This window comes from Vitis vinifera, chromosome 10, assembly GCF_030704535.1.
Source record: "Vitis vinifera cultivar Pinot Noir 40024 chromosome 10, ASM3070453v1".
Lineage (NCBI taxonomy): Eukaryota > Viridiplantae > Streptophyta > Magnoliopsida > Vitales > Vitaceae > Vitis > Vitis vinifera.
Window position 1 is genome coordinate 8634001 of NC_081814.1, and position 24344 is coordinate 8658344.

The window sequence follows — 24344 nt, forward strand, 5'->3', positions numbered from 1 at the left end:
ATTTTTTTATTTTCTCTTTCCTCATTTTTTTCCCCTCTTAATATTTTCTCTCAAATTTTTTAAGAGTGATGGGATAAGACTTAGGTTTTTTAGTAAGTTGCTTTAAGACTTAAAAAATATTTTCAGACTTATTTGTTTTAACTTATCACTTTTTTAGAATTAAAAAAATGAAAATTTTTAACTTCGTTTTATTTTGTTGTATAAAATAAAATAAGCCCAAATTTATTTTTAAAAATCTTGAATAACTCTTGTTTTCAAAACAAATTAAAGAAGGTCGAGTGCAATTTGAACGATAAATGAATTTATTATATAAATTAATAAAGTTATATAAAAAAATTCATATATGATTAAAATATATGTATATTTTGTCCATTTTTTGTAAGCTCTTAAATGTGTTGGAATCAATTTTAATACTATTTGTTATAACCCACATTTAATTGTATAGATATTATATATTTTGGGTCTCTCATTACTTAAAAACATATTTATATAATTAAAAAGAGTCTATATTTATAAAATATTAGAAACTTTTTCTCCCTACTTGGGATATCATTTTTTTTTTTTTCCTCCCATTACAGAATAATATTTAGGTGAATTGCACATCATTTGACAACAGTATATGAAATAATATTCAAGGAAATGATTTTGATTAGGAGAAGGAGAGGCTCTCTTTGCTCTTCACAATGGAGATATGCTGGATAATGATTTGGCCCACTGGTTGGTGGGCAAGAATTTGTGGGTCCATTGGAGCTTTGGGAAAAGGGAATTGAATGGAATGTTGAAATAAACCCAAATTGATGGGCGCATAAAGATGGCCATGGGGCCATGGGGCCATGGGGCCATGGCCCAATGTGATGGGTCACCCACCATTCACATCACAAATCCTTTTCTTAACACAAGCCAAGTGGACTTGTACAGTTGTATGACTGAAAAAAAAAAAAAACTCAGGGTTTGAATAGTCTTTTTCACTTTTGGTATATGGACCTTCACTAAATAGGCCTAAAAGCAAATTGATTTTGAAAGCAACCATAATATTGATTTTTCAAAATAAAAGATATTTTTTACTTTTAAACTCGTTGTATTTGCTATTTCATTAAATGTTGTAGCAAACCAAGACCAACTGCTAACTGTTAACAAGGTTGAACTTTATTGATTGGGCAGTTTCTGTTAATTATAGGTAGAGAGGAATTCCAATTGAAATTGGATTGGCCCACCAGAATCAGCATTGAAAATTGTTCATAGGGACATCAAAGCAAACAATGTACTTCTTGATAGGCACCTTAACCCACTTTGGTTTGGCCAAGCTTGATGAAGAAGAGAACACCCACATTAGCACCAGAGTTGCTGGAACTATGTGAGCTACTGATTTTATACTTTTATCTTTTTCTTCGCTTCAAGTGTATGACATGTGCATCTATGGTACATAGAATGATATAGGTGACAATGAATATTTTTCTTCTCATTTTTTCCTTTATTTGGTTCCCGGAAAATTTGAGGGAAAATACAAGGGAAAGAAAATATAAAGGAAAAATAGAAGGAAAGAAAAAGTGAAGAAAAATAAAAAAATAGATTAAAATTTGATAAATTATATTTTTGTTATTTCAAACTCATTTTATTTATTTTAACTCATCAATATAAAGATTAAATAATTTAAAAATACATAAGTTTTTAATTAGTTTTAATTATATTTGATTTTCTTTGATATTTTTCATATGACAATCAAACATGAGAAAATCATTTTCCTTGACATTTTTTTTCTTTCCTTTATACTTTCCGGGAACCAAACATAGTCTTAGAGATTGAGTTGCTGCCCTGATTTATACCATAACCTGTCAGCTGTTTACTAGTTTCAGCATGGAGGTGAATATGGATAAAATGGCATTAGTATTATTATTTGGTAGAAACTTGTTCATGTTATGCACTTCATTTACAATGAGACTTTACTTGCTTGGAGGCTGTTAGCCATGATTCATTCTCAGCACTCATCATTTGCCTCAATTGTCAACTTTAGAAGTTGCAAAACTAATGTTAGCATGTGGTACAGAGTTTATTCATCAATGAGATGAAATAATTTTTTCTTAAATCTTTTAAATTATTTAAATACAAAATAATAAATTATAAATTATAAATATGAAATTAATTAATCAAATCCCATCCATCCTAGTCCCAGAAAGGAAATTGAATGGGATGTTGAAATAAAATGGGTACATAAATCTGGCCATGGGGCCCAATGTGATGGGTCACCCACCATTCACATGGAAAATCATTTGATATAATTATTCATTCTTCTTCTCTTCTACAAGCTAAGATTCGTGTCTCTTCAATTTGAAGTGGACTCGTATGACTAAAAATTGACAAGTGGGGCTTTGAATATAGTCTTTTCCCCTTTCGGTAAATGGACCTAAAATCAAATTGATTTTGAAAGCAACCATAATTTTCAGCTCATATGAGACATCCCTTTCAACCTTCTCCATGACTCCAAACTTTCGAGTATTAAAAATTTACTTTAGGTGTTGTTGGTATATGTTTTTTGCTTTTTAAAAACAAAAGATAATGGTAACTTCTGTATAAAATAATACCAACAATGGTAATGTTTATATGAAATGCGAGAAGGTTTTGGCTCTTATCTTAAAATTAAAAATAATTTTAAAAAATTAAGATATTACAAAAAATTTGTTACTTTAAATTTTAAAGACATAAATTAGTGCTTATTTTTAATATAAGATTACTATTTTTTATTTTTCAAAATAAAAGATATGGAATGTAATATGCGCTTGGATACACTTTTTATTTTTTTTGTATTTAAAATAATTTATATATATATATATAAATAGAACATCTCCTACAAAAAATATAAATTTATTTTATGTTTTGAATTTTTTTCAATGATTATTTTTTCAATATAATTTTTTGTTATTATTTATTTATTTTATTTTATTATAAATAGAAAGTATATTCAATCAAACACCTATCCACACTGTTTATTTTGTTGTAGGTGGAAAAACTTCAAAATGGAAGCATTCATGAATTTCAAATTTTCAACACATGGGACCCCGTGAGATACATATGTTTGACTGATCCCAAGAAAAGTTTATGAAAAAATTATAGTCATAGGTATGGTAGTCGCAGGATGAATCATTCCCCTTGGGCCCTGCCATGGTTGGACCCTGATAAACATGGTTCCTCACTGGATGCAGTGAATAAACAAGCTGCAAATTGCACGGCACCATGTGCCTTACAGTTGTCTTTTTCATTATCCTTATAACCCTCTTCCAGCTGATGTTCAGAAAAAGTATGGGTAAAATAGAATCCATGAATTTCCCCTTCAACTTCAAACAGCCAATAGTGAAGAGTCAGAGCCAGAGTCAGGAGCTTAAGCTTGAATGATTATTGAAGGATGCAGATGCTTAATCTAAACATCCTCAGGTTCTTCTTCAACAAGTGCCTTCTTCTTCTTCTTCTCTCTGTCGCTGTGTTGAGTTGCTTTAGGCCAGCAACAGGTGCTCAGCTGCCTGCCTATGAATGTAAGCAAGAAGCTTCTGCATGCCTCTATACATATTCCATCGATACTGTGTCTTTGTGGAACCAATATGTATGTATGTATGTATTTTAATTCTTATTAGGGCATGCACTTGTCCATTGGAGCTTTTGTACGGTTACAAGGAGAGCTTTTGGCGTAGAAATGTTTTTTTGGTATATATCTGCTTTTACGATTGTCATGAAGGAAAAGGTGGGATCTTTGTGTGATTAGACCATACTTAGTTTTTTCATGAATTTGGGTTGCTATGAAGGTGCCATGAGGAAAATGAAAGTTCAGCCCCCTGCTCAGTCACACATACACAGTTGAATTGGACTCCAAGAAAATTGTTGCTTGGATTTGGATGAATGTGATTCAGATCAATTCTTTTAGCAGAATTGAGTATAAATTAGGGTACCCCGTTAAGTCGTCTTTGTCAAGAAGCCCTTGAATTTGAAATTTTAGGGAGAGGCGTTGGATGAATTTACTTGAAGCTTCAATGGTTAATAAGTGTAAAATTTGATATTGTCTCTGGTAAAAGAACTAGGGCTCTTGATATTTTGGCTTTTTGTTCCTGGGATATTGCATAAATTTCAAAATAAGTTCCATATGTGGAAAAAATTTCCCCTAAATATATTCCATCCTTAGCATTTTTTTTTTTTTAGCCTTTGTCATTTTCTTTCAAAATTAAAAATAAAGAATAAACTGCCAGTGGATAAAAATTTTAAAAATGGAGCTCAGCGAAGCTTCAGTTTTGGTACCATAGACCTTGGCCACCATCTCAGCTATCTTCATTCAGATGTCGGACTCTCTAGTATACATGAACACTTGGGTTGGGTTGGCTTTCCAGAAAGGGGAAAGGAAAGATGATGAGGTAACTAGGGTTTTAGGATGAAGAAAGTTAGGGAAGAGAAGGACGGTGGGAGGGGAAGAGGGCATTTTAGTGATTTCCATCTTACCATTAAAGTTCCAACGACACCACCAAAATCTCCCATTCAATTTCTGCCCAGCTCAACTCAATGTTGAGTAACATATTTCTTACATGAAAAATGCTACTTTCCCTGATAGGGATTAAGATTAAGAGTATTTGTGCATTATGTCTTCTTGGAAAATTTAGTTGGGACAAGTATAACTAGACCTTTAAGATTCAGGTTATAAATTTCTTGCGATGTTGGACCAACTATATCTATGTATCTATCCATCTATCCATCTATATATATATATATATATATATGTGGTTTAATTAAATTTACCCATGTACCTTAAAGACCCCTATGTTGTTTGATGTTCGTAGTGGATGCTCTAAGTGAAATTGCTTCACAATTGGGCAAAAAGGATTGGAATTTCAGTCTCAACCCTTGTGATGAACTCTGTTAAGAGAGAGAGAGAAGAAAACCTTGATTCTCATTCATGTAGTGTCTATTTACAATTGAGAAAATATATATATACAAGGCTAGAAGTCCTAACTACCATACATGTGACCTATATTAAAAAAAAAGAAAGATTGTACACTATAAATTCATTATATTCAACACTCCCCCTCAAGCTGGAGCATATACGTCATATGCACCAAGCTTGTTACAAATGTATTTAATCCTAGGACCTTTGAGAGATTTAGTGAAGATGTCTGCTAGTTGATCATTTGAATTAACAAAACTTGTAGCAACACATCCTGATGCGATCTTCTCTCTAATGAAGTGACAATCAACTTCAATATGTTTGGTCCTTTCATGAAAGACTGGATTGGATGCAATATGTAATGCGGCTTGGTTATCACAGATGAGTTTCATTTGTTCATTCTTTCCAAATCTCAACTCTTGAAGAAGATGTCTCAACCATATGAGTTCACATGTTGCCAAAGCCATTGCTTGATACTCAGCTTCAGCACTAAATCTGGCCACTACATCTTGTTTCTTACTCTTCCAAGATATTAGATTACCTCCAATAAAAACACAGTACCCTGAAGTGGAACATCTATCTGTGGGTGAGCCAGCCCAATCTGCATCTGTGTAACCAACAACCTGAGTATGACCTCTGTTCTCGTACAACACACCTTGGCCTGGTGTACTTTTGATATATTGAAGAATGCGGATTACGACATCCCAATGGCTATCACATGGTGACTGTAGGAATTAACTAACAACACTCACAGGAAAAGAAATGTCTGGACGAGTAATGGTGAGATAGTTCAATTTACCTACGAGCCGTCGATATCTCCCAGGGTCTCCTAAAGGCTCCCCCTGTCCTGGTACAAGTTTGACATTCGGATCCATAGGTGTGTCTATCGGTTTACAGTCTAACATACCAGTTTCTTCCAAGATGTCTAAAACATACTTCCTTTGGGAAATGACCACACTGGAATTGGATTGAACTATCTCAATTCTCAAGAAATACTTGAGTTTTCCCAAGTCTTTGGTTTGAAAGTGGGTAAAAAGATGTTGCTTTAGTTTCTGAATACCATCCTGATCATTGCCTGTAATGACGACGTCGTCCACATAAACAACCAGATAAATACACTGTCCCAAGGAGTTATGATGATAGAAAACTGAATGATCTACTGTACTGCGAAGCATGCCAAACTCTTGAACAACAGAACTAAAACGGCCAAACCATGCTCGAGGAGATTGTTTCAAGCCATATAGAGAACGACATAACCTGCACACTAAACCAGACTCCCCCTGAGCGACAAAACCAGGAGGTTGCTCCATATAAACTTCCTCGGCAAGATCACCATGAAGGAAGGCATTTTTAATATCCAACTGATAAAGAGGCCAAGAACACATAGCAGCCATGGAGAGAAGCAAGCGGACAGAAGCAATCTTGGCAACAGGGGAGAATGTGTCACCATAATCAGAACCATAAACCTAAGTATAGCCTTTAGCAACTAAGCAGGCCTTGAGGCGATCAACCTGACCATCAGGACCAACCTTAACTGCATAGACCCAACGATAGCCAACTGTAGATTTACCAGAGGGTAAAATAACAAGATCCCAAGTGCCATTAGAGTGTAGAGCAGCCATTTCATCCGCCATTGCCTGTCGCAAGCCTGGATGGGAAAGAACTTCATGGGTGCTCTTTGGAAGAGAAACAGAGGATATAGAAGAAACAAAAGCAGAATAGGGTGAAGATAATCGCTGATAACTCAAAAAATTGTAAATAGGATGAGGATTACAAGTAGAGCGAGTACCTTTCCGAATAGCAATGGGTAAATCATCAGGAGAAGGCAGAGCCGGGGCAAGAGAAGCCGAAGGGATAGGAAGTGAGTCAGCAGGTGCCTCAGCAAAAGGGAGAGGAGCAGCGACACGAGGGCGACGATGATAAACCTGAAGTGGTCGAGGAGGCACAACATCAGATGGGGAGACAATGGGAAGGAGCAAGACTTCAGAAACAGAAAGAGACTCAGAAGTGGTGGAAAAGAATGGTGAGTCCTCAAAGAAAGTGATATCAGCGGAGATAAAGTATCGATGAGTCTCAAGGGAATAACAACGATAACCCTTTTGAAGTCTGGAATATCCCAAGAAGAGGCACTTCATGGCTTTGGCGGAAAGCTTGTCCTGTCCAGGAGTGAGAATATGAACAAAGCAAGTACAACCAAAGACACGAGGAGGAAGGAAATAAAGTGATTGGTCAGGGAAGAGAAGGAAATGAGGAATCTGATCACGTGAAACAGAGGAGGGCATACGATTAATCAAATAACAAGCGGTAAGAACAGCGTTCCCCCAAAAACGAAAAGGAACATTACTATGGAGGAGGATAGTACGAGCTGTCTCAACAAGATGTCGATTCTTGCGTTCAGTTACCCCATTTTGTTGAGGAGTATGAGCACAAGAAGACTGATGAAGAATCCCATGATGAGACATAAATGAAGTAAATGAGGTTGAAAAATATTCTCTGACATTATCACTGCGTAACACACGAATAGAAATATTGAATTGAGTCTGGATTTCAGCATAAAATTTCTGGAAAATAGAGAATAACTCAGCTCGATTTTTCATTAAAAATAACCAAGTACATCGAGAATAGTCATCAATGAAAGTGACAAAATACTAAAATCCTAAAGTAGACGCAGTCTGACAAGGACCCCAAACATCAGTGTGGACAAGCTCAAAAGGAGACTTTGCCTAATTATTCAAACGCTTTGGGAATGAGACACGAGTATGTTTCCCAAGCTGACATGACTCACACGAAAGCGACGACAAACTGGAAAAACGAGGGACCATCTTCTGGAACTTGGAGAGACTAGGGTGGCCCAAATGACTGTGAATGAGGAGAGGAGCATCAGTGGAAATGCAAACTGCAGGAGATGAATCCGAGGTGAGGTGATAGAGGCCTTGAGACTCACGTCCTATGCCAATCGTCTTCCCTGTACTCCGGTCCTGCAAGGTCACAAATTTATCAGAAAAGGTAATAGAGCAATTAAAAGTACGAGTGATTTTGATGATGGAAATAAGATTAAAAGGACATTCAGGAGTATAAAGGACAAAAGTGAGAGGTAGAGAAGGCAGAGGAAGGGCCAAACCAATACCTTTAGCTACAGTTTGAGAACCATTAGCTAAGGTAACAGTAGATAAAGCAGAGGTAGTAGTAATAGAGGAGAAAAGATCCTTATTACCAGATATGTGATCAGAAGCTCCAGAATCTAGAATCCAGGGTCCAAGAGAAGATGTGTGGGTAAGGCAGGCAGAAGCATTACCAGGCTAGGCAACAGAGGCAACAGAAGCCTGAGATGCCTGAGATGCGGAGGAGCTCGGAGGCTGAGGCAGCTGAGAATCAGAGGACTAGGCCACATGGGCAGTGCGAGGAGGTCGTCCATGTAACTGATAGCAACGATCGCGATTGTGACCAAGTTTATTGCAACAGGTGCAATGAGGACGTTGGCCTCTACCTCGGTTACCACTGCGTCCTCCTCGAGAGGTAGTGTGAGAAACTAACACAAAAGAATCTGAAATGCTATCAGATGGCAAAGTCTGAGTGGACGAGATACGAAAGAGGCGAGCAAACACATCATCCAAGGACAGAACTGATGAACTACCAAGAATTTGATCGCGGACAGGCTCAAGATCCGGACGGAGGCCAATAAGAGTAAGGACCATGAAGAACTTATCAAGTTGTGTTTGTTGAGCCCCAACATCAGGAGTAAGAGGCATCACAGTCAAGAACTCCTCCTTAAGAGAGGCAATCTGGCCAATATAAGTAGATAGATCCAAGTCCTGTTGGCTGATATGGACAATAGCAGAAGCCACCTTATAAAGACGCTGGATATTATTCGTGTATAATCCTTTGGCTTGAGTCCAAAATTTAAAACAAGTTTTGTAGGCCCGAAGATGAAGAAGGATCTTGGGATCAACTGATTGCCATAATACACTACATAACTGGGCATCTATCTTTCTCCACTATACGCGCTCAACCTCAGGGATATCTACCTTCTGTGTAACCAAGTGATCCTCATATCCTTGTCCCATAAACCAAAGTTCAACAGAGGCAGACCAAGAAAGATAATTTTCACTGCCAACCAATTTCTCCGAAGTAATCATAGGAGATCCAGATATGATAGAGGAAAAAATGGAAGTTTTAGTAGCCATATCCACTTATCTGGAGAATGAAGTATATTTGGATTGAAGAGAGCCCTAATACGGCTTCAGATGTGGCTAAAGAAGGAAAAACCGAAGAATCGCCCGTGTGAGAGACCAAATAGAAAAGAAAAACAACCGTGGCACCACCAGAAAGGTAGAAGAACACTTCCCAAGGCACGTGCAGGGATTGGGGTTGAGAAAAAATAGAAGGAGGACGCCGGAAAAACTGTTCGGAGGGCCGACGGAGGCAAAAGAACCCCAAAAGAGGCACGTGCAGGGCTCGGACGGCAGAAACAGGTATGAAGGGTGGCTAGTCGGCGTCAGGCGAGGCTAGAGGAGGAAGCGCGTCGCCGGAAAGTGTCTCACGCGCCCTCACGCGCCGGCGCGTAAGATGCAGTTGCCGGCCGGAAAAACGTGCGTGGACAGCGCGTGGGTGGTTTTTCTGGCTCCGGTGCTCTGGGAAAAATTGGAGATCTCCTCCAAGTGCTCCTTGCAGTGTCGGAAAAAGACGTTACCGGAAAAGTTCGCCGGAAAAGTCGCCGGCGGTGAATGTTTTCTAACGACGATTCGACCGACCGGAAAGCTTTGGGGTCTGGGGAAGGTGACCGGAATGAAACACGATCACAGGAAGGTTTCCCGGAATTGATGACACGGGGAAACTGGAAAGAATTAGGTTTTCTCCCTTGGCTCTGATACCATGTTAAGAGAGAGAGAGAAGAAAACCTTGATTCTCATTCGTGGAGTGTCTACTTACAATTGAGAAAATATATATATACAAGGTTAGGAGTCCTAACTACCATACATGTGACCTATATTAAAAAAAGGAAAGACTGTACACTATAAATTCATTATATTCAACAAACTCCAACTGGTCAACACAAAAAATACGAGATATATATGCGGTTTAATTAAATTTACCCATTTACCTTAAAGATCACTATGTTGTTTGATGTTTGCAGTGGATGCTCTTAGTGAAATTGCTTCACAATTGGGAAAAAAGGATTGGAATTTCAGTCTCAACCCTTGTGATGGGAACTCCAACTGGTCAACACCAATAATAACAGAGAAGCCATTATATGGCAATAATGTCAGCTGCAATTGCTCCTATCCTAATGGTGAATGCCACGTGGTTAACATGTATGTTTCCTTCTCTTACTATCATTACAAGTTATTGTATATCTCTATTTCATGAACTTACATATGATGTTTCAGCAGTCAACGACTAAACATTATTCCATTTCAGTATGATATGGTTGACAAGTCATGCATGATATCTACGGGCAATTGTCTATATTTCTTTCACTGTTTGCATGATGTAAGCCTTGCTATACGTCCAAAGTTCAAACTCTTAACATTTAATGCGACCTTCTGGTTCCACAGAGACAGCTTACTAGTATGCATATCACATTTGAGTTTCCACAAAGCACAAAATGGAAATAGGAAGCAACTCATATGACACAACAATATCAAGGAACCTACAAAAACTATTAACTGGTTCCTATCTAATGTTAGGTTGCACTTTAACATGTTTCCCCTATAAAAATATTATAGTGACCTGCCTTGACTTGGATTAACAAATAAGGCATGACCCACTATGATAGACAACACCATCTCAAAACATCTCTTGCAAATTGCTAAATTATGCAATGACTTGTAAGAAACATAAGACTAGTTTGATGGGCATTTTCCAATCCTCCAGTACTAGGTGTCACTCCCCTTGATCCTCAAATTTGCAATATTGATTGATGGAGCTGGCTGAGGTTGGATTTAGAGTGCAAGGGTTATTCTTTCATCAAGGAAACAAGCTTTATCTCCCTTTTCACTTCAATCTAGTGCCAAATGGCCTTAAATTGTTCACAAAGATGAGAGCTGAATGTGGGTGTGAGAGATAGATTAAGTTTGCATATGATACAATCATTCTTCATTAAGGTCGTGGAAAAAAAAGTGAAGTAGTATCTTGGCCTTATTCCCTGGATTGTTGAAATGATCTAGCTGAAGAATCAACTTTGACAAAAGTACTGTTGCTTGCATCAATTGAATTGTGTTCTTGAGAAACTTTTTGGGTTGTATCAGTAATAAATTGCCTCTTAGAGGTATCCATTCCCCTTAGATGGCAACCCTAATTCTGTGGAGTTCTTCAACCAATTGTTGAGAAAGTTAATATTGCATGTAGAAATTATTGTCAATATTGTGGAGAGATAAGAGAAAATCACTCCATTAGTGTTAGGAGTGTAATCTATACTTACTCTAAGCAATCAGGTGGCAGAAAATGTGCTGTACTAAGATGCTTGCAGTTTAGAAGTAGAGAAGTCACCACACTTTGCACTTATTATCTCATAGCATAATCAGAAAATATCGTCATTGTTGTGAAATGTATTCTACATATAGGGACTATCATAAATGGCCATTAAAATTCATTAATTATCTTATTCCATTATTTCTTTATGATTTAGGATATGCATCTGGATGGGGCATTGCTGCTAAATTGTGGAGGATATTTAGTGGTGGCACTACATTAAGATAAAATGACTCTTAGTTGTTTTTACTTCTTTTAAACAGAGTGCCTGCGTGACCTAATTGAGTGCCAACTCCCCCTCCCACCCAATAGAAAGGACCTTCAGTAGTTAAGGAACATCATCAGTGTATTGCTACCTTTCTGATTTCAACATTAGCATCTATGTAGCATTGCCTTTGGGATTTGAACATTTACAATGGGTCCTATGCAGACCCCATAGACAATGATACCACAAGGACATGGTAGAAAAGTACTATACTGCCCAAGTTACTGGACCTTTTTCCCTCCTATCCAACTGTGTATATATATTCATTGATGCACTGAAAAAGGATGTATGTTCTTTTTTTTGAGATGAAATTGTGGGACTGGTGGCAAAAAAGCTGTGTCCTTTGGGAAAATGCAAGAGTAGCCTCAATTTGCTGTCTATTGGAGGAGAAGCAACTTCCAACACAAGAACAGAAGCAAGAGTTGCTGGACACAATTGAAGTTAATCCTTCATTCTTGATTTTGGTGACAAAGGAGACTTAATTGTTCAAACATCTTAGATATTGGGTTTTATTTGATGGTGCTTGAATGATTTAGGTCTTTGGAGGTATATCCACCTTCCAAAGGCAGCTCACATTCTTCTCTTGGTTTCTCTCTTCACTAGTCCATATAGATTTCATAATCTTCTATTGATTGCTCTATTCACTTGTCCACAGAGATTTGTCCATAAATTTGCTGGTTTTTTAACAGAGAGAGTGTTGACTTTAGGGAGCTCTCATGTGGATTTTTTCTTCATCTTTTCCTTTGTTTAGTTACTCATAACCCTTTTTATGATTAAAGCATACCTCTTTCCCCCAGTTAGTAACCTGTATTTTTTCAATAAGGGTTCCTTCTTAAATAATATTAAACTTACACATATTGGAAGTTGAAGGTTGTCATAACAAGACATTTTATTCTGCATATTGTTAGAACATGTAACTCAACCAAGGTATTTCTCAATTCCTTGTTCTTTATTAGAGGAATAATACTTATATATATATACAATTGAGAGTCCTAGATTAGGAAGGTATTATCCCTAAGGAAACAACCAAATTATGGTATGTACAGATATATACAGCTAACAGAACACAATCATTCACTGTATTATGTTTTGCTTTTATTTATCTGATAAAAAAGGTTTTGACTTTATCTATGCTGAATGATTGTTTTTTATTAGAAGTGCACTTAGCCATTTGCATGTGCAAGTCATAGATACACGCATGCATCTAACAGGTAATGTGTATTGAGAGTTTGGTTCATGAGGTGCTAAATAACAATCATTTTCTGCTGTACATGCACGTTCTGTATGGTACCAATATAAATATATAGCACTATGGAGGTCAAGGTATTCTGAAATTGTCACTCCATCTCTGCATATAAATTCTTGTTACTTAGGTACAAGTTTTGTGACTCTGATTACTTCATTACTCTGTTTTATGAGCTTTTGGAATACCAATTTTTCTCTCTGTTTGTTTTATTTATTTGTATGGAGATGACCCTATTATGTGTTTACATATAATGCGGTTCAATCATGAATGATTTGGTTATTTACAGTCTTTCTTCTCTCTTTATTCATGTTGCAGATTAGAAATATTACATTTGGGACTTTAACCAAACCTAAATTTGAATCTAATGGGCCCCTGTTTCCTTGTCAAACAGAACTCTCAAAGGGCAGGATCTTGCTGGTGTCCTTCCACCATCCCTGGTGAAACTACCTTACCTTGAGATGATGTAGGATGGGCTCCTAGAGTACAGTTTAATCTTCAAATCAAAAATTCAAATTCCAAGCTTTTATTGATAAGACATCCTGTTCTCTTGTTTACAGTGATCTGACTAGGAACTACCTTAGTGGTGACATACCTCCTCAATGGGCTTCTACAAAGTTAGAAATTCTGTAAGTTACTTTTGCACTCCATGCTCAAAGTTGGACTGTGTTCTTCACAGAATTGACAGACAGACTTTACTGCAGATCCATTTCTATGAACCGATTCTCAGGCCCAATCCCAAAATTCTTTGGGAACATTACCACTCTTAAGTACTTGTATGTTCTGACCTCTCTCTCTCTCACTCTCTCACATACACACATGCACTCCTTTGTAGAAGTGGTGAAGTATCTTTTTTCCTGCCCCCTGATTTAACCTTAATGAAAACTAAATTTTCAGGGGTTTTGAGGGCAATTTTTTTTCTGGAACTGTACCTCCCGAGCTTGGGAAACTGGTCAACTTGGAGCATCTGTTGGTTCTTTCATTAAACTTTCATTACCCATAATTTAGATATATTAATTTCTAGATTTTATGAGTTGCAACTTTTAATTTGCTCCTTCCTTTGGTGATTGTAGCATTCTTAATTCTAACAATCTCACTGGAGAGTTGCCTCCAACCCTTGCTAACCTGACTAATTTAAAAGAACTGTAAGACCTGTAGCCCTTTGTGACATTGTACTTGTTAAGCTTCAGGTGTGTGTTGAGAAAAAAAAATTATATTTATTTTTTTCATACTTATCTTCATTTTGTGCCAAATGCAGTAGGATTAGCAGCAACAATTTCACAGGAAAAATACCTAGTTTCATTCAAAATTGGAAGCAACTTCAGTACTTGTATGTTCCTTATTGATTTGGTATTTTAAAATCTCTCCATGTTAAGAGTTTTCAGGTGCATTACTTTTGTCTTGGATTTTGTGATTAACAGGGAAATCCAGGCCAGTGGTTTTGAAGGCCCCATACCTTCTAGTATTTCTGCCTTGACTGATTTAATTGAACTGTGAGTTAGGCCCTCTTAGTTCATGCCTTTTTGCCTGATTTAAAAAATAATGGTTTTTTTCATATTAAGATATATCTGTATATATTTCATTGAAAAGAGTGGCATTTGGCTATTTTTCTTGATGGGATTCAATGCAGAAGGATCAGTGACTTGACTGGAGAGGGATCCAAATTTCCACCAATAAGAAACATGAAAAGCTTGGATAAGTTGTGAGTTTATTTCACAATTTTAGAAATAAATTAATTCACACTCTCTTGCAGTAGTACTTACGTGGATATTGTTTGTGTTTCAGGATGTTGAGGAGCTGTAATATCTCTGGACCCATCCGAACATATCTAGCAGATATGACAGAATTGAGATTTCTGTAACTACCACCACAATCTTTCTTTTGCCTCTTTGATTGTCTTTCAATGAGAAGGCTGGTAAAAAGCTGGATCTAAGTAGTTGAATAAATGAACTATGTTACTATTATTATTTATTTTTTTTGATAGACAAAGAAGAAAATTAGATTAAATCATGCCAAAAAACAGGGGGCGCTCCCTACGTACACAGGCTGTATACAAAGAAGGAAAAGAAAGAGAACTATGTTACTATTATGAATCTTCTATTGTAGGAATATATGTTGTGCATGTGTTGAAGTGAGATGATTAGTATCTAAATTTCTATTGTTTTTCAGAACGAGAAACTTACTTGCAACATAGATTCTATTACCTGAAATTCTGATCGCACTGAAAAATACTTTCTCAATGTAGTTCATTATGCCAAAGCTTTGAAGTACTATTAAATACGATTATATAATTCTAGTGCAGATTTAATTTTCAGAAAATTTTGGGTCTGATTAGGTATAGTATTAGTTGAGATAATCGGTTTTGCTTGGTCTTTTGATTAGTCATTGTAATTATTCATATGCTCTATATTCTACAAAACTTAGCCTAATATCTTCATCCACGTTGGACACTCCTATGCTAACTCTTTTTTCTATGTGGGCCCAATAACCAGCCAAGGATTTTGACACCAGTGAGTTGGCTGGTTCAAGCTGCATAGGCAAGAGCATTTTAGCTTGGTCAACCTTATCGAAAGTTTACCGTAAACTTGACGAAACGTGAGAACTAAGCTAGCAATTAATTGATAACCCTCTGAATGATCTATTTTCGAGTCTTGACTTTTAACATTGGGTAAATCGTGCCATTTTGTTGCATATGAGAAAAAATAATCTTTTTGCTTTCAAAAACCTAAGGGTGCAGAGTATGTAATATAAACAGGCAACTTTTGCTATACTAGAAGGGCCTCATGTACCAAACTATATCTTTAGCTTTTAAATATGGGAGATACATTTGTTCTTTCCTTCTTTATTTTTCAATGATGGCCTATCTGTAAAGGACTTTTATTAGATTAAAGTAGGTCTTTAGATAATAGCATGACACCAGGGATCCTCATTTTATTATTAAGAACAGGATTGATCAATCACCTGAGCATTGTGGTTGCACTCCTTGTCAGTAGTTCTGTCAGTAATTACACCTTTCTCTCATTTATACTACTAGATTCTTCATTCCTTGGTTTCTTGTCATCATATATTTACATTGCACTAAATTCAATTAAACTGTCATTTGGCTAAACCTTTAATTTTTGTGCTTTATTATGATGTCTGTACTGTTATTTTCTTGCAGAGACCTCAGCTTCAACAAGTTGGAAGGACAAATTCCAAATCTTGACAGTCTAACAAATGTTGAAGCCATGTAAGCAGTGAAACTCAGGAGGACATGTGGGGTCTTTGATTCACAGGAAGTCTATCCTGTGAATTATCCATTCACTACAAAAATATATAGATCAATTAGTTTAACCATGCATTAATTAATCCATTCTTGTCATTTTCCCTTGATTGTAAATATACCAAACTTTGAGTAGCAGATTCGTCACTCACCCTGGGAATGTAGGTCTCCCAAGATGATAAGCCTGGTGCATTAGAAAGCCAGGAGATGTGTAGAGTTGGCTTCCTGCACTTGTATGTGGATTGCATTCACCAAAAGTCAAACTACAAGATTTTCAACATTTTATTCTGCATGCCACTTTAAGATAGCAATAACTTAATAATTTTTAACCACAATGAGACTGTTGCATGCTGATTAGGTGTCTGACAGGCAACTTGCTTAATGGAAATATTCCAGACGGGATCAAGAGCAGAGAAAGTCGCTCGTATGTTTTCTATCCTACCTTTTAAATTAACTTTGCATGAGATTATGATCCATTCTTGTTTATTACTTCACCTTTTATATACCCAAACCACGAATTATATCTATTTATACAAATTCATACACATATGCCTCCCTTGTTCCTACCATTTGCATCGTGCCATGTGTCATGGATGAAATAATGCAAATATGCTTGCAGACCCAGTTTGTGGCCTTCCATGAGCCATTATAGGAGGGAGGGAGGGAGGTTATGGTCACCCATGAGGCATTATGGGAGGGAGGATCATGCAAATATACTTGCAGATCTAGTTCACAGTCACAGAACCAGTTTACAGGAGGGAGGATAATGCAAATGTGCTTGCAGACCCATTTTGTGTTCTTCCATTGAGGCATTATGGGAGGGAGGGAGGGAGGGAGGGAGAGAGATGTATATATTTTTTATCAGCATGACATGGACTAGGCAAATTAGTTCACTTTGTGACAAGGGAAGGGCAAAAAACTCAATATAAATAATTTACAAGAAGATCCACAAAATTCTCATTTTAAAAGGTTGTTACGCATATTAGCTGTTTGTTCAAAATTAGATCAAATTCCTCTTGCAGCCTTATCTTTGAAGCTGCAATTACTACAGTATTAGTGATTCTTATGTATATATATATATTCTTTTTTTTCCCCGAATGTCTGATATGTTAGTTTCCATGGAATTGTATGGAGTTATGAAAACTTACATGTCTTTATGCAGCCAAATAGATCTTTCTTACAATAACTTCTCTGAGAAATCTGCACCACCTGCTTGTCGAGATAGCTTGTAAGAACTATTTTTCTTGAATTATACTTCCTTGGCGTCTGCACACATTTTTTCCTTCATCCGCTGATTACAATTTTTTATTTTTTATTTTCTTCCTTTTTTTTTTGGTTAGGAACTTGTTTAGAAGCTTTTCTGGGGGGAAAAACTTGTAAGCTTATTATCTTTTCTAATTTGACACTGAAGAGAAGCTATCGTACTTTATTTTTTATTTTCTTGTCCTGATGCCTATTTTTTTCCCCTACCTTTACTTGAACCTTGCTACATTAATTTAGAGAACTTGGTGGGTGCCTGGAAAGCTATCCTTGTTCAAAAGGTTAGTGTATAAGATGTGAGGTAAATGCCTCAATTTTTTTATTCTGGATACTTAGGGCCTTTTTCTTTGATTTGCAACTATGCAATGATGATGGTAGATTAACCTTTCATGTGGTCAATAGCATAAAATCTAGTTATCTTTCCTTCTTTTACTTTGATTGCATCTGATCAGCATTAACAATTTTATGTTGTCTTGAGATCGATATTCATTGCATATAAATTGTGGGGGAGCGGAAACAACCATCGGAAACATTGTTTATCAAGGGGATCAATATGAAGGAGGTGCTGCAAAGTTTCATCCCATGAGTGATAATTGGGGGTTTAGTAGCACTGGACACTTCTGGGACCATAGCATCTCCATAAACGATTATATAGCACAAAATGTATCTGTACTCAGAATGAACAACTCTGGGTTATACACCAGAGCACGCCTTTCTCCTCTATCTCTCACTTATTATGGACGCTGCTTAGCGAATGGGAACTATACAGTGAAGCTTCACTTTGCAGAAATAATTTTTAGAAGCAATAGATCTTTCTATAGTCTGGGAAGACGGATTTTTGATGTTTATATACAGGTTGGCAATATTATTATTCTTTACTGGTATATATTGTAGAAGATAATTTGATTAAAAGAGTTTGTTGCAGGACAAGCTGGAATTGAAGGATTTTGATATTGAACATGCAGCAAGAGGAGTCGATAAGACAATTGTAAAAGAATTTAAAGCAGTTGTTAGAAATAAAACTTTAGAAATCCGTTTTTATTGGGCTGGGAAGGGGACAACAGCTTTGCCATCAAGAGGAACTTATGGTCCTCTCATATCAGCTATTTCTGTAGAATCCGGTGAGTTAGTGCTCCCTTCATTCCTTGTCCAGGTGAAGCACTAGTAGTCATTCTCTCTCATATTTGACTTGGAGAGGGCTTTTTTTTTTTTTTTCTGGCCTGTTCTGCTCTGTTCTGAATGAACAAATATGGATCCATCTCTTAAATTATGATATTATAATTTTGGTAACCTACAAGCTTACTTTGCAATTTGAGCAAAAACAAAATCCAATTTCTTGTTTTCTTTGTCCCTACCAATTAGACAAGTTCAATTGCCTTTTTTTTTTTTTTCCCTTTTTTCCTACTAATTTGCTCCTTTCACATGTGCATTGTTCAAGGTAATATTGTTGTAAGAATATCAGTTGGGGGAATTTTGTGCAAGCCATAATACACAATCTTACACTTACCTTGGTTGGATGTTCTTCTTTTGTATAGACTTCAAGCCTCCTTCTCATGGCAACATGAAGACACTCATTGGAGCTCTAGGTTTGCTGTTGATCCTCATTTTCACAGTTTTAGGCATTATTTGGTGGAAATGCTACTTCAAAGGAAAATCCCCAATCGAAGGTGATGTAAATTTTTTTCATATATGTGCAAAAAATAATAGCAAATACTTATATATTTCCAACTATTGCAGGAACCAGGAAGAATATGTACATTTTAAGTATAACTCTTATGTCAAGATTAGAAGATTTTGCAAATGTGTTACAAAAATTTTTTCAAACATGTTACAAAACTGGTGTAAATGAATATGCTAGAGGAGAGGAGAGAAAGGATTAAGTGTCAAACCAATGTTTGACATTTCCTAAGCTCACAGGAACTTGAGATCCTCCATCAGTGGTTAATTTAAATCCTAGAGTAACCTTGATTTAATTTAAATTTAATAAAAAAACATAATTTTTGCGAACTTCATCCTATTGCAAGTCTTAGTCTTTTCCAAACTAATCATGTGTCATTGAGTTAATCATAGACACCTTGTGATGTTGAGCTAGTTTCTCCTCCAACAAGAGATGGAAAAGAACTAGAAAAATGCACTAAGAGGTAGAAGACAATGAGTATTTGAAAATAGGACATTCTGAGAATTTTCTAGCATGTTTAGAAGTATAATTCCTTGTTCTTTATTTTTCCATGTTCCAATATTTATGCATGATTCTAGGTCCTCTAAAATGTCATGTATAGAAAATTTTCTATCATCTCACCCTTAAACACATTCAGGATGGTTAAGAACATTCTGCTCGTTTATATAAACAAGTCATGGAGGAATTAATGTGGCATGTGACATTATGCCCAATTAGATTGCAAGAAGGAAAAATGAAAAAAAAAAAAAAAGAAAACTTTGGAACTCTAGAAGTGACTCAGTTGGAGTGTGGGAAAGTTGCTTGTTGTCTATATTTGTTCCTATAAGTTCTAATCAAGAAAATGAAAGGTTGGTTGCATTTCCTTTTATCTCATTCTTTCAAATGTACTCTAACTAATTAGGAGGCATTCAAATACAAAGTAAAATGCAAATTTATTACTTTATTGAATGCTATTTAAGATCTTAACCTTTTTCTTGGACAGAGTTGAGAGGATTAGATCTGCAGACTGGCTTTTTTACTTTGCGACAAATTAAAGCTGCTACTAACAACTTTGATGCTGCAAACAAGCTTGGGGAAGGAGGTTTTGGATCTGTATATAAGGTATTTTACAGGTGCATCAACTCTATTATTAATTTTAAATTTTTGGTCCATGACATTTGAAGCCAGACTTTGGATTTAAAGCATGCTCGAAATTTTCCAATTCAGGGTACATTGTTAGATGGTACCATAATTGCAGTGAAGCAACTTTCTTCCAAATCGAAGCAAGGAAATCGTGAATTTGTGAATGAGATAGGAATGATATCTGGTTTACAACACCCGAATCTTGTGAGATTATATGGATGCTGTATTGAAGCAAATCAACTATTGTTGGTATATGAATACATGGAGAACAATAGCCTTGCCCGTGCTTTATTTGGTGAGCTTTGCTTTAATACTTTTAAACTCGATGTATTTTCTATTTCATTAAATGTTGTTGTAAACCGAGAGCAACTGTTAACTATTAACAAGGTTGAACTTTATTGATTGGGCAGTTTCTGTTAATTATAGGTAGAGAGGAATTCCAATTGAAATTGGACTGGCCCACCAGACAGAGGATTTGTGTTGGCATAGCAAAAGGTTTGGCTTTCCTGCACGAGGAATCAGCATTGAAAATTGTTCATAGGGACATCAAAACAAACAATATACTTCTCGATAGGGACCTTAACCCTAAGATATCTGACTTTGGTTTGGCCAAGCTTGATGAAGAAGAGAACACCCACATTAGCACCAGAGTTGCTGGAACTATGTGAGCTACTGATTTTATATTTGATCTTTTTCTTCGTTTCAAGTGTATGACAGTACATAGAATGATATAGGTGACTATAAATATTTTTCTTCTCATTTTGTTCTTTCTCCAAATCAATACAAGATTATAGTGATTAGTTACTGATCAAAATTCCTTAGAGATTGATTTGCTGCCCTGATTTATACCATAACCTGTCAGCTGTTTACTAGTTTTATCATGGAGGTGAATATGGATAAAATGGCATTAGTATTATCATTTGGTAGAAACTTGTTTATGTTATGCACTTAATTTACAATGAGACTTTACTTGTTTGGAGGCTGTTAGCCATGATTCATGCTCAGTGATAAAACAATTTTCATGCTTTATTACCTAGTTAATGACAGTAGCAGTCATCATTTGCGAAGCTTGTTACCTCAATGGTCAACTTTAGAAGTTGCAAAACTAATGTTGGCATGTGGTAAAGAGTTATTCATCAATTAGGTGAATCTGGCTCTTTTATTTGTTCTTGGAGTTCCAACTCTTCAGGCATTTTCTGCACTTTGCATTATAAGTTGCTTGTTTTTTAAGAAACCTAAACTCATTTTATCAAGTCTAATGAAGTTATCTCCTAGAATGTATGCCTGATTGCCAGTATGATAACTATGATTGACCATGTGGTACTCAAAATATGAGTAATATTAGACTTTTTGGATATGAATATTACTATTTCACAGAAGTGGTGTTTGTATATGATGAAAGGATCTTTATTGTGCAGAGGATATATGGCACCAGAGTATGCGCTCTGGGGTTATTTAACCTATAAAGCAGATGTTTACAGCTTTGGAGTCGTTGCATTGGAAATTGTTGCTGGGAAGAACAACATGAAATATAGACCAAACGAGGACTATTTTTCTCTTTTAGATTGGGTAAGAAAGATCCTTATCTCATTCTTTACGTTTGTTGAATCGAATGAACAGTATGGAAAACCAGATTATTTGGTTTGGGTCATGTCTATTTAAATTGTTTAACATGTTCTAGTCATCCTACACTCAAACTGAAATATAAACTGAATATTGCGCAAGTGTTTGAAAGGCTTTCTATACAAGTGGTGCCATGTAGGTAGAACTTGCCAGTGTTAAAGTTATGCATGAAAAAGTTGAACCCCAACAGAGTCCATGGTAGGCATGAAAGGTGACTGATTGGACCAGGAACCTCACTTCCATTTGTTTGGTTCTATTTGATTTCTGTTTTTCTTTGTCATGGCCAATGCCAGTTATTATGAACTACTATTTTCTGTCAGAGTTATGAATGGGAATCAGTATGATCTTTAAATGTGATTAACATTTCAATGTACAATTTTCAAGGCCTTTTTTCTACAACAAAAAGGAAATCTGATGGAGTTGGTGGATCCAAAGTTGGAGTCTGATTTCAACAAGGAAGAGGTCTTAAGAATGATTAAAATATCTCTATTATGCACCAATCCATCCCCGGCACTTAGGCCTACCATGTCTGCAGTGGTGAATATGCTTGAAGGTCGGGCTCCTGTTCAGGAATTCCCCTTGAATCCAATTATTTTTGGTGATGAAGCCCTCAGAAGCCAGTATAGTCAGATGCATTTCCACAGATCAAGTGAAACTGAGACCATCAAGCATTCATCTGATTCAACAGGCATTGGATCTCCCTCTACATCAACGCGTGATCTCCATCAAATCAATCCTGACTCATTAATGTAGCCATGGTAAGAACGTTAATTGGGCACGTTTCGAAAGCACTTTTCTTGTCGTTGAAAGCTTTTTACTTGTATTTAGAAACAAAACTGATCCAAGTTTTGCTTTCAAATAGGTAACCAATAAATAAATAAGTTGTGTAGTCCTGAGGCTTACTATTTATAACTTCAAACAGCGGATGCCACTCAGGAACATGTCTTTTGGTGATTGTTTTTCTATACGGCTTTTCCTTAACACTCCATTCTGTGGCCAAGAAAATTGAGGGAAAGGAAAGAAAAGAAACCCCGGCCCCAGCTGCCATTCTCTTTGTTTTCTCTATATTTTCCCAGCAACCAACCAAACAAAGGAAAAATAGCAGCTGCCATTTGTGGATACCATCAAATACATGTCTCAGTGCTTGGTTAGGTCCTGAAATTCAATTTGCAAATGGTTGATCAAAGATTCTACCATTGCCAAACGTCAGGTCTGAAGAAAATATTTCAGAATCTGGATTTAATATAATCTGATATTCTTCATGATGCTGTAGTTATCCATACGTGTTCAGTGGGTCAATTTCTTAAGGACTGATAATCAATTTCTGACCCAACATAGGCTGATCATGGCCTGGCTTTAAATTGATGGGATAGTCAAATCTTTTAATAATTTGGTCTCGTGTGAACAGAGGTGTGGAATTTCGTGGGTGAATATAAAAATAAGAACAAATAAAGCAAAAGCAAGAACAAAAAGAAGACCGGGATTGACTGATGTCTCACTCTGAGAATTTGGAATCGAGTGGAAAGATATGAAGAAAAAAGAAAGACGTTAATATTAAAAAAAAAAAATGAAATAATTTTTTATTAAATCTTTTAAATTATTTAAATACAAAATAATAAAATATAAATATGAAAAAAAAATGAAGTTAATTAATCAAATCTCATTGAATTGATAAACATGCATAGGAAATCGAATTAGAATATACTAATAAGTAGGATAAAGGTAAAAAAAAAACACCCAATAATATTGATAATGTTTTTAAAAGTATTTATAACATAAAAAAACTTTTTAAAATATAAAATATAAAATTTTTAAAAATAAAAGCTTGTTTGAAAATTGTTATTTAGAATAATTTTATGTTCTCTTGAACTAAAAAAAAATATAGAAAACATGTTTAATAATATTTTTTTTTATTCTTAAAAATAGAAAATAAGGCTTTTCTAGAAAATATTTTTTTAATTGTTTTCTATTATTTTCTAAAAGTTCCTTTAAGAAATAATTATATAAACTTGTAGAATAATTAAAAATAAAATATGATATATAAAAATTATTTTTAAAACATATTTAAAAATATTAAAAACATGTTAAAAATATTTTAGGTTTCTAAATATCACATCTTTGATCAAAATGTGTAAACAAGTTTTTCCATACTTAGACTTTATTTTTTGCCATTTTTTTTTCTTCCTAGTCCATTATTTGTTCTTCAAGGTCTTTGTGTTTTGTGTAAAAACAAACTCTCCAAATTTATGACATTCTATTAAAATTGGAAAATAATTTTTAAAAATTATTTTCAAAAACTATTTTTTAAAATTATTTTTGAAAACATTTACTAGAAGGCCCTAACTTAATATTTAGTACTTTTGAAAACAGTTTTTATAACCAAAAACTGTTTTCTATTTTTTATTTTTAAGAATAGAAAATAAGATGTTTTTAAAAAATAATTATATGAACATATAGAATAACTAAAAATAAAATACCAGATATAAAAATTATTTTTAAAACATA

At 35.5% G+C, this 24344-nt stretch overlaps 1 protein-coding gene across 1 annotated transcript; it reads left to right on the forward strand.

The window, feature by feature from the left end:
* The first annotated feature begins 3122 nt into the window (after nucleotides 1-3122).
* LOC100251456 (probable LRR receptor-like serine/threonine-protein kinase At1g07650) lies at nucleotides 3123-22774 on the forward strand. The gene is made up of 24 exons (XM_010657284.3): nucleotides 3123-3524; nucleotides 10050-10227; nucleotides 13289-13360; nucleotides 13455-13523; nucleotides 13599-13670; nucleotides 13792-13863; nucleotides 13968-14039; nucleotides 14153-14224; nucleotides 14316-14387; nucleotides 14525-14596; nucleotides 14680-14751; nucleotides 16055-16123; nucleotides 16515-16580; nucleotides 17319-17384; nucleotides 17497-17532; nucleotides 17657-17697; nucleotides 17895-18271; nucleotides 18342-18537; nucleotides 18952-19083; nucleotides 20077-20195; nucleotides 20301-20511; nucleotides 20643-20880; nucleotides 21635-21785; nucleotides 22224-22774. The coding sequence occupies exons 1-24, from the start codon at nucleotides 3398-3400 to the stop codon at nucleotides 22590-22592; spliced, it is 3021 nt and encodes a 1006-aa protein (XP_010655586.1). The 5' UTR covers nucleotides 3123-3397; the 3' UTR covers nucleotides 22593-22774.
* Nucleotides 22775-24344: the final 1570 nt, after the last annotated feature.

Coding starts and splice junctions, on each gene's coding strand:
- LOC100251456 (XM_010657284.3), top strand. CDS start 3,398: ATGCAGATGCTTAATCTAAACATCCTCAGGTTCTTCTTCAACAAGTGC. Junction 14,225..14,315: donor TGGAAGCAACTTCAGTACTT/GTATGTTCCTTA, acceptor TGTGATTAACAG/GGAAATCCAGGCCAGTGGTT. Junction 17,698..17,894: donor AAGCTATCCTTGTTCAAAAG/GTTAGTGTATAA, acceptor TGTTGTCTTGAG/ATCGATATTCATTGCATATA.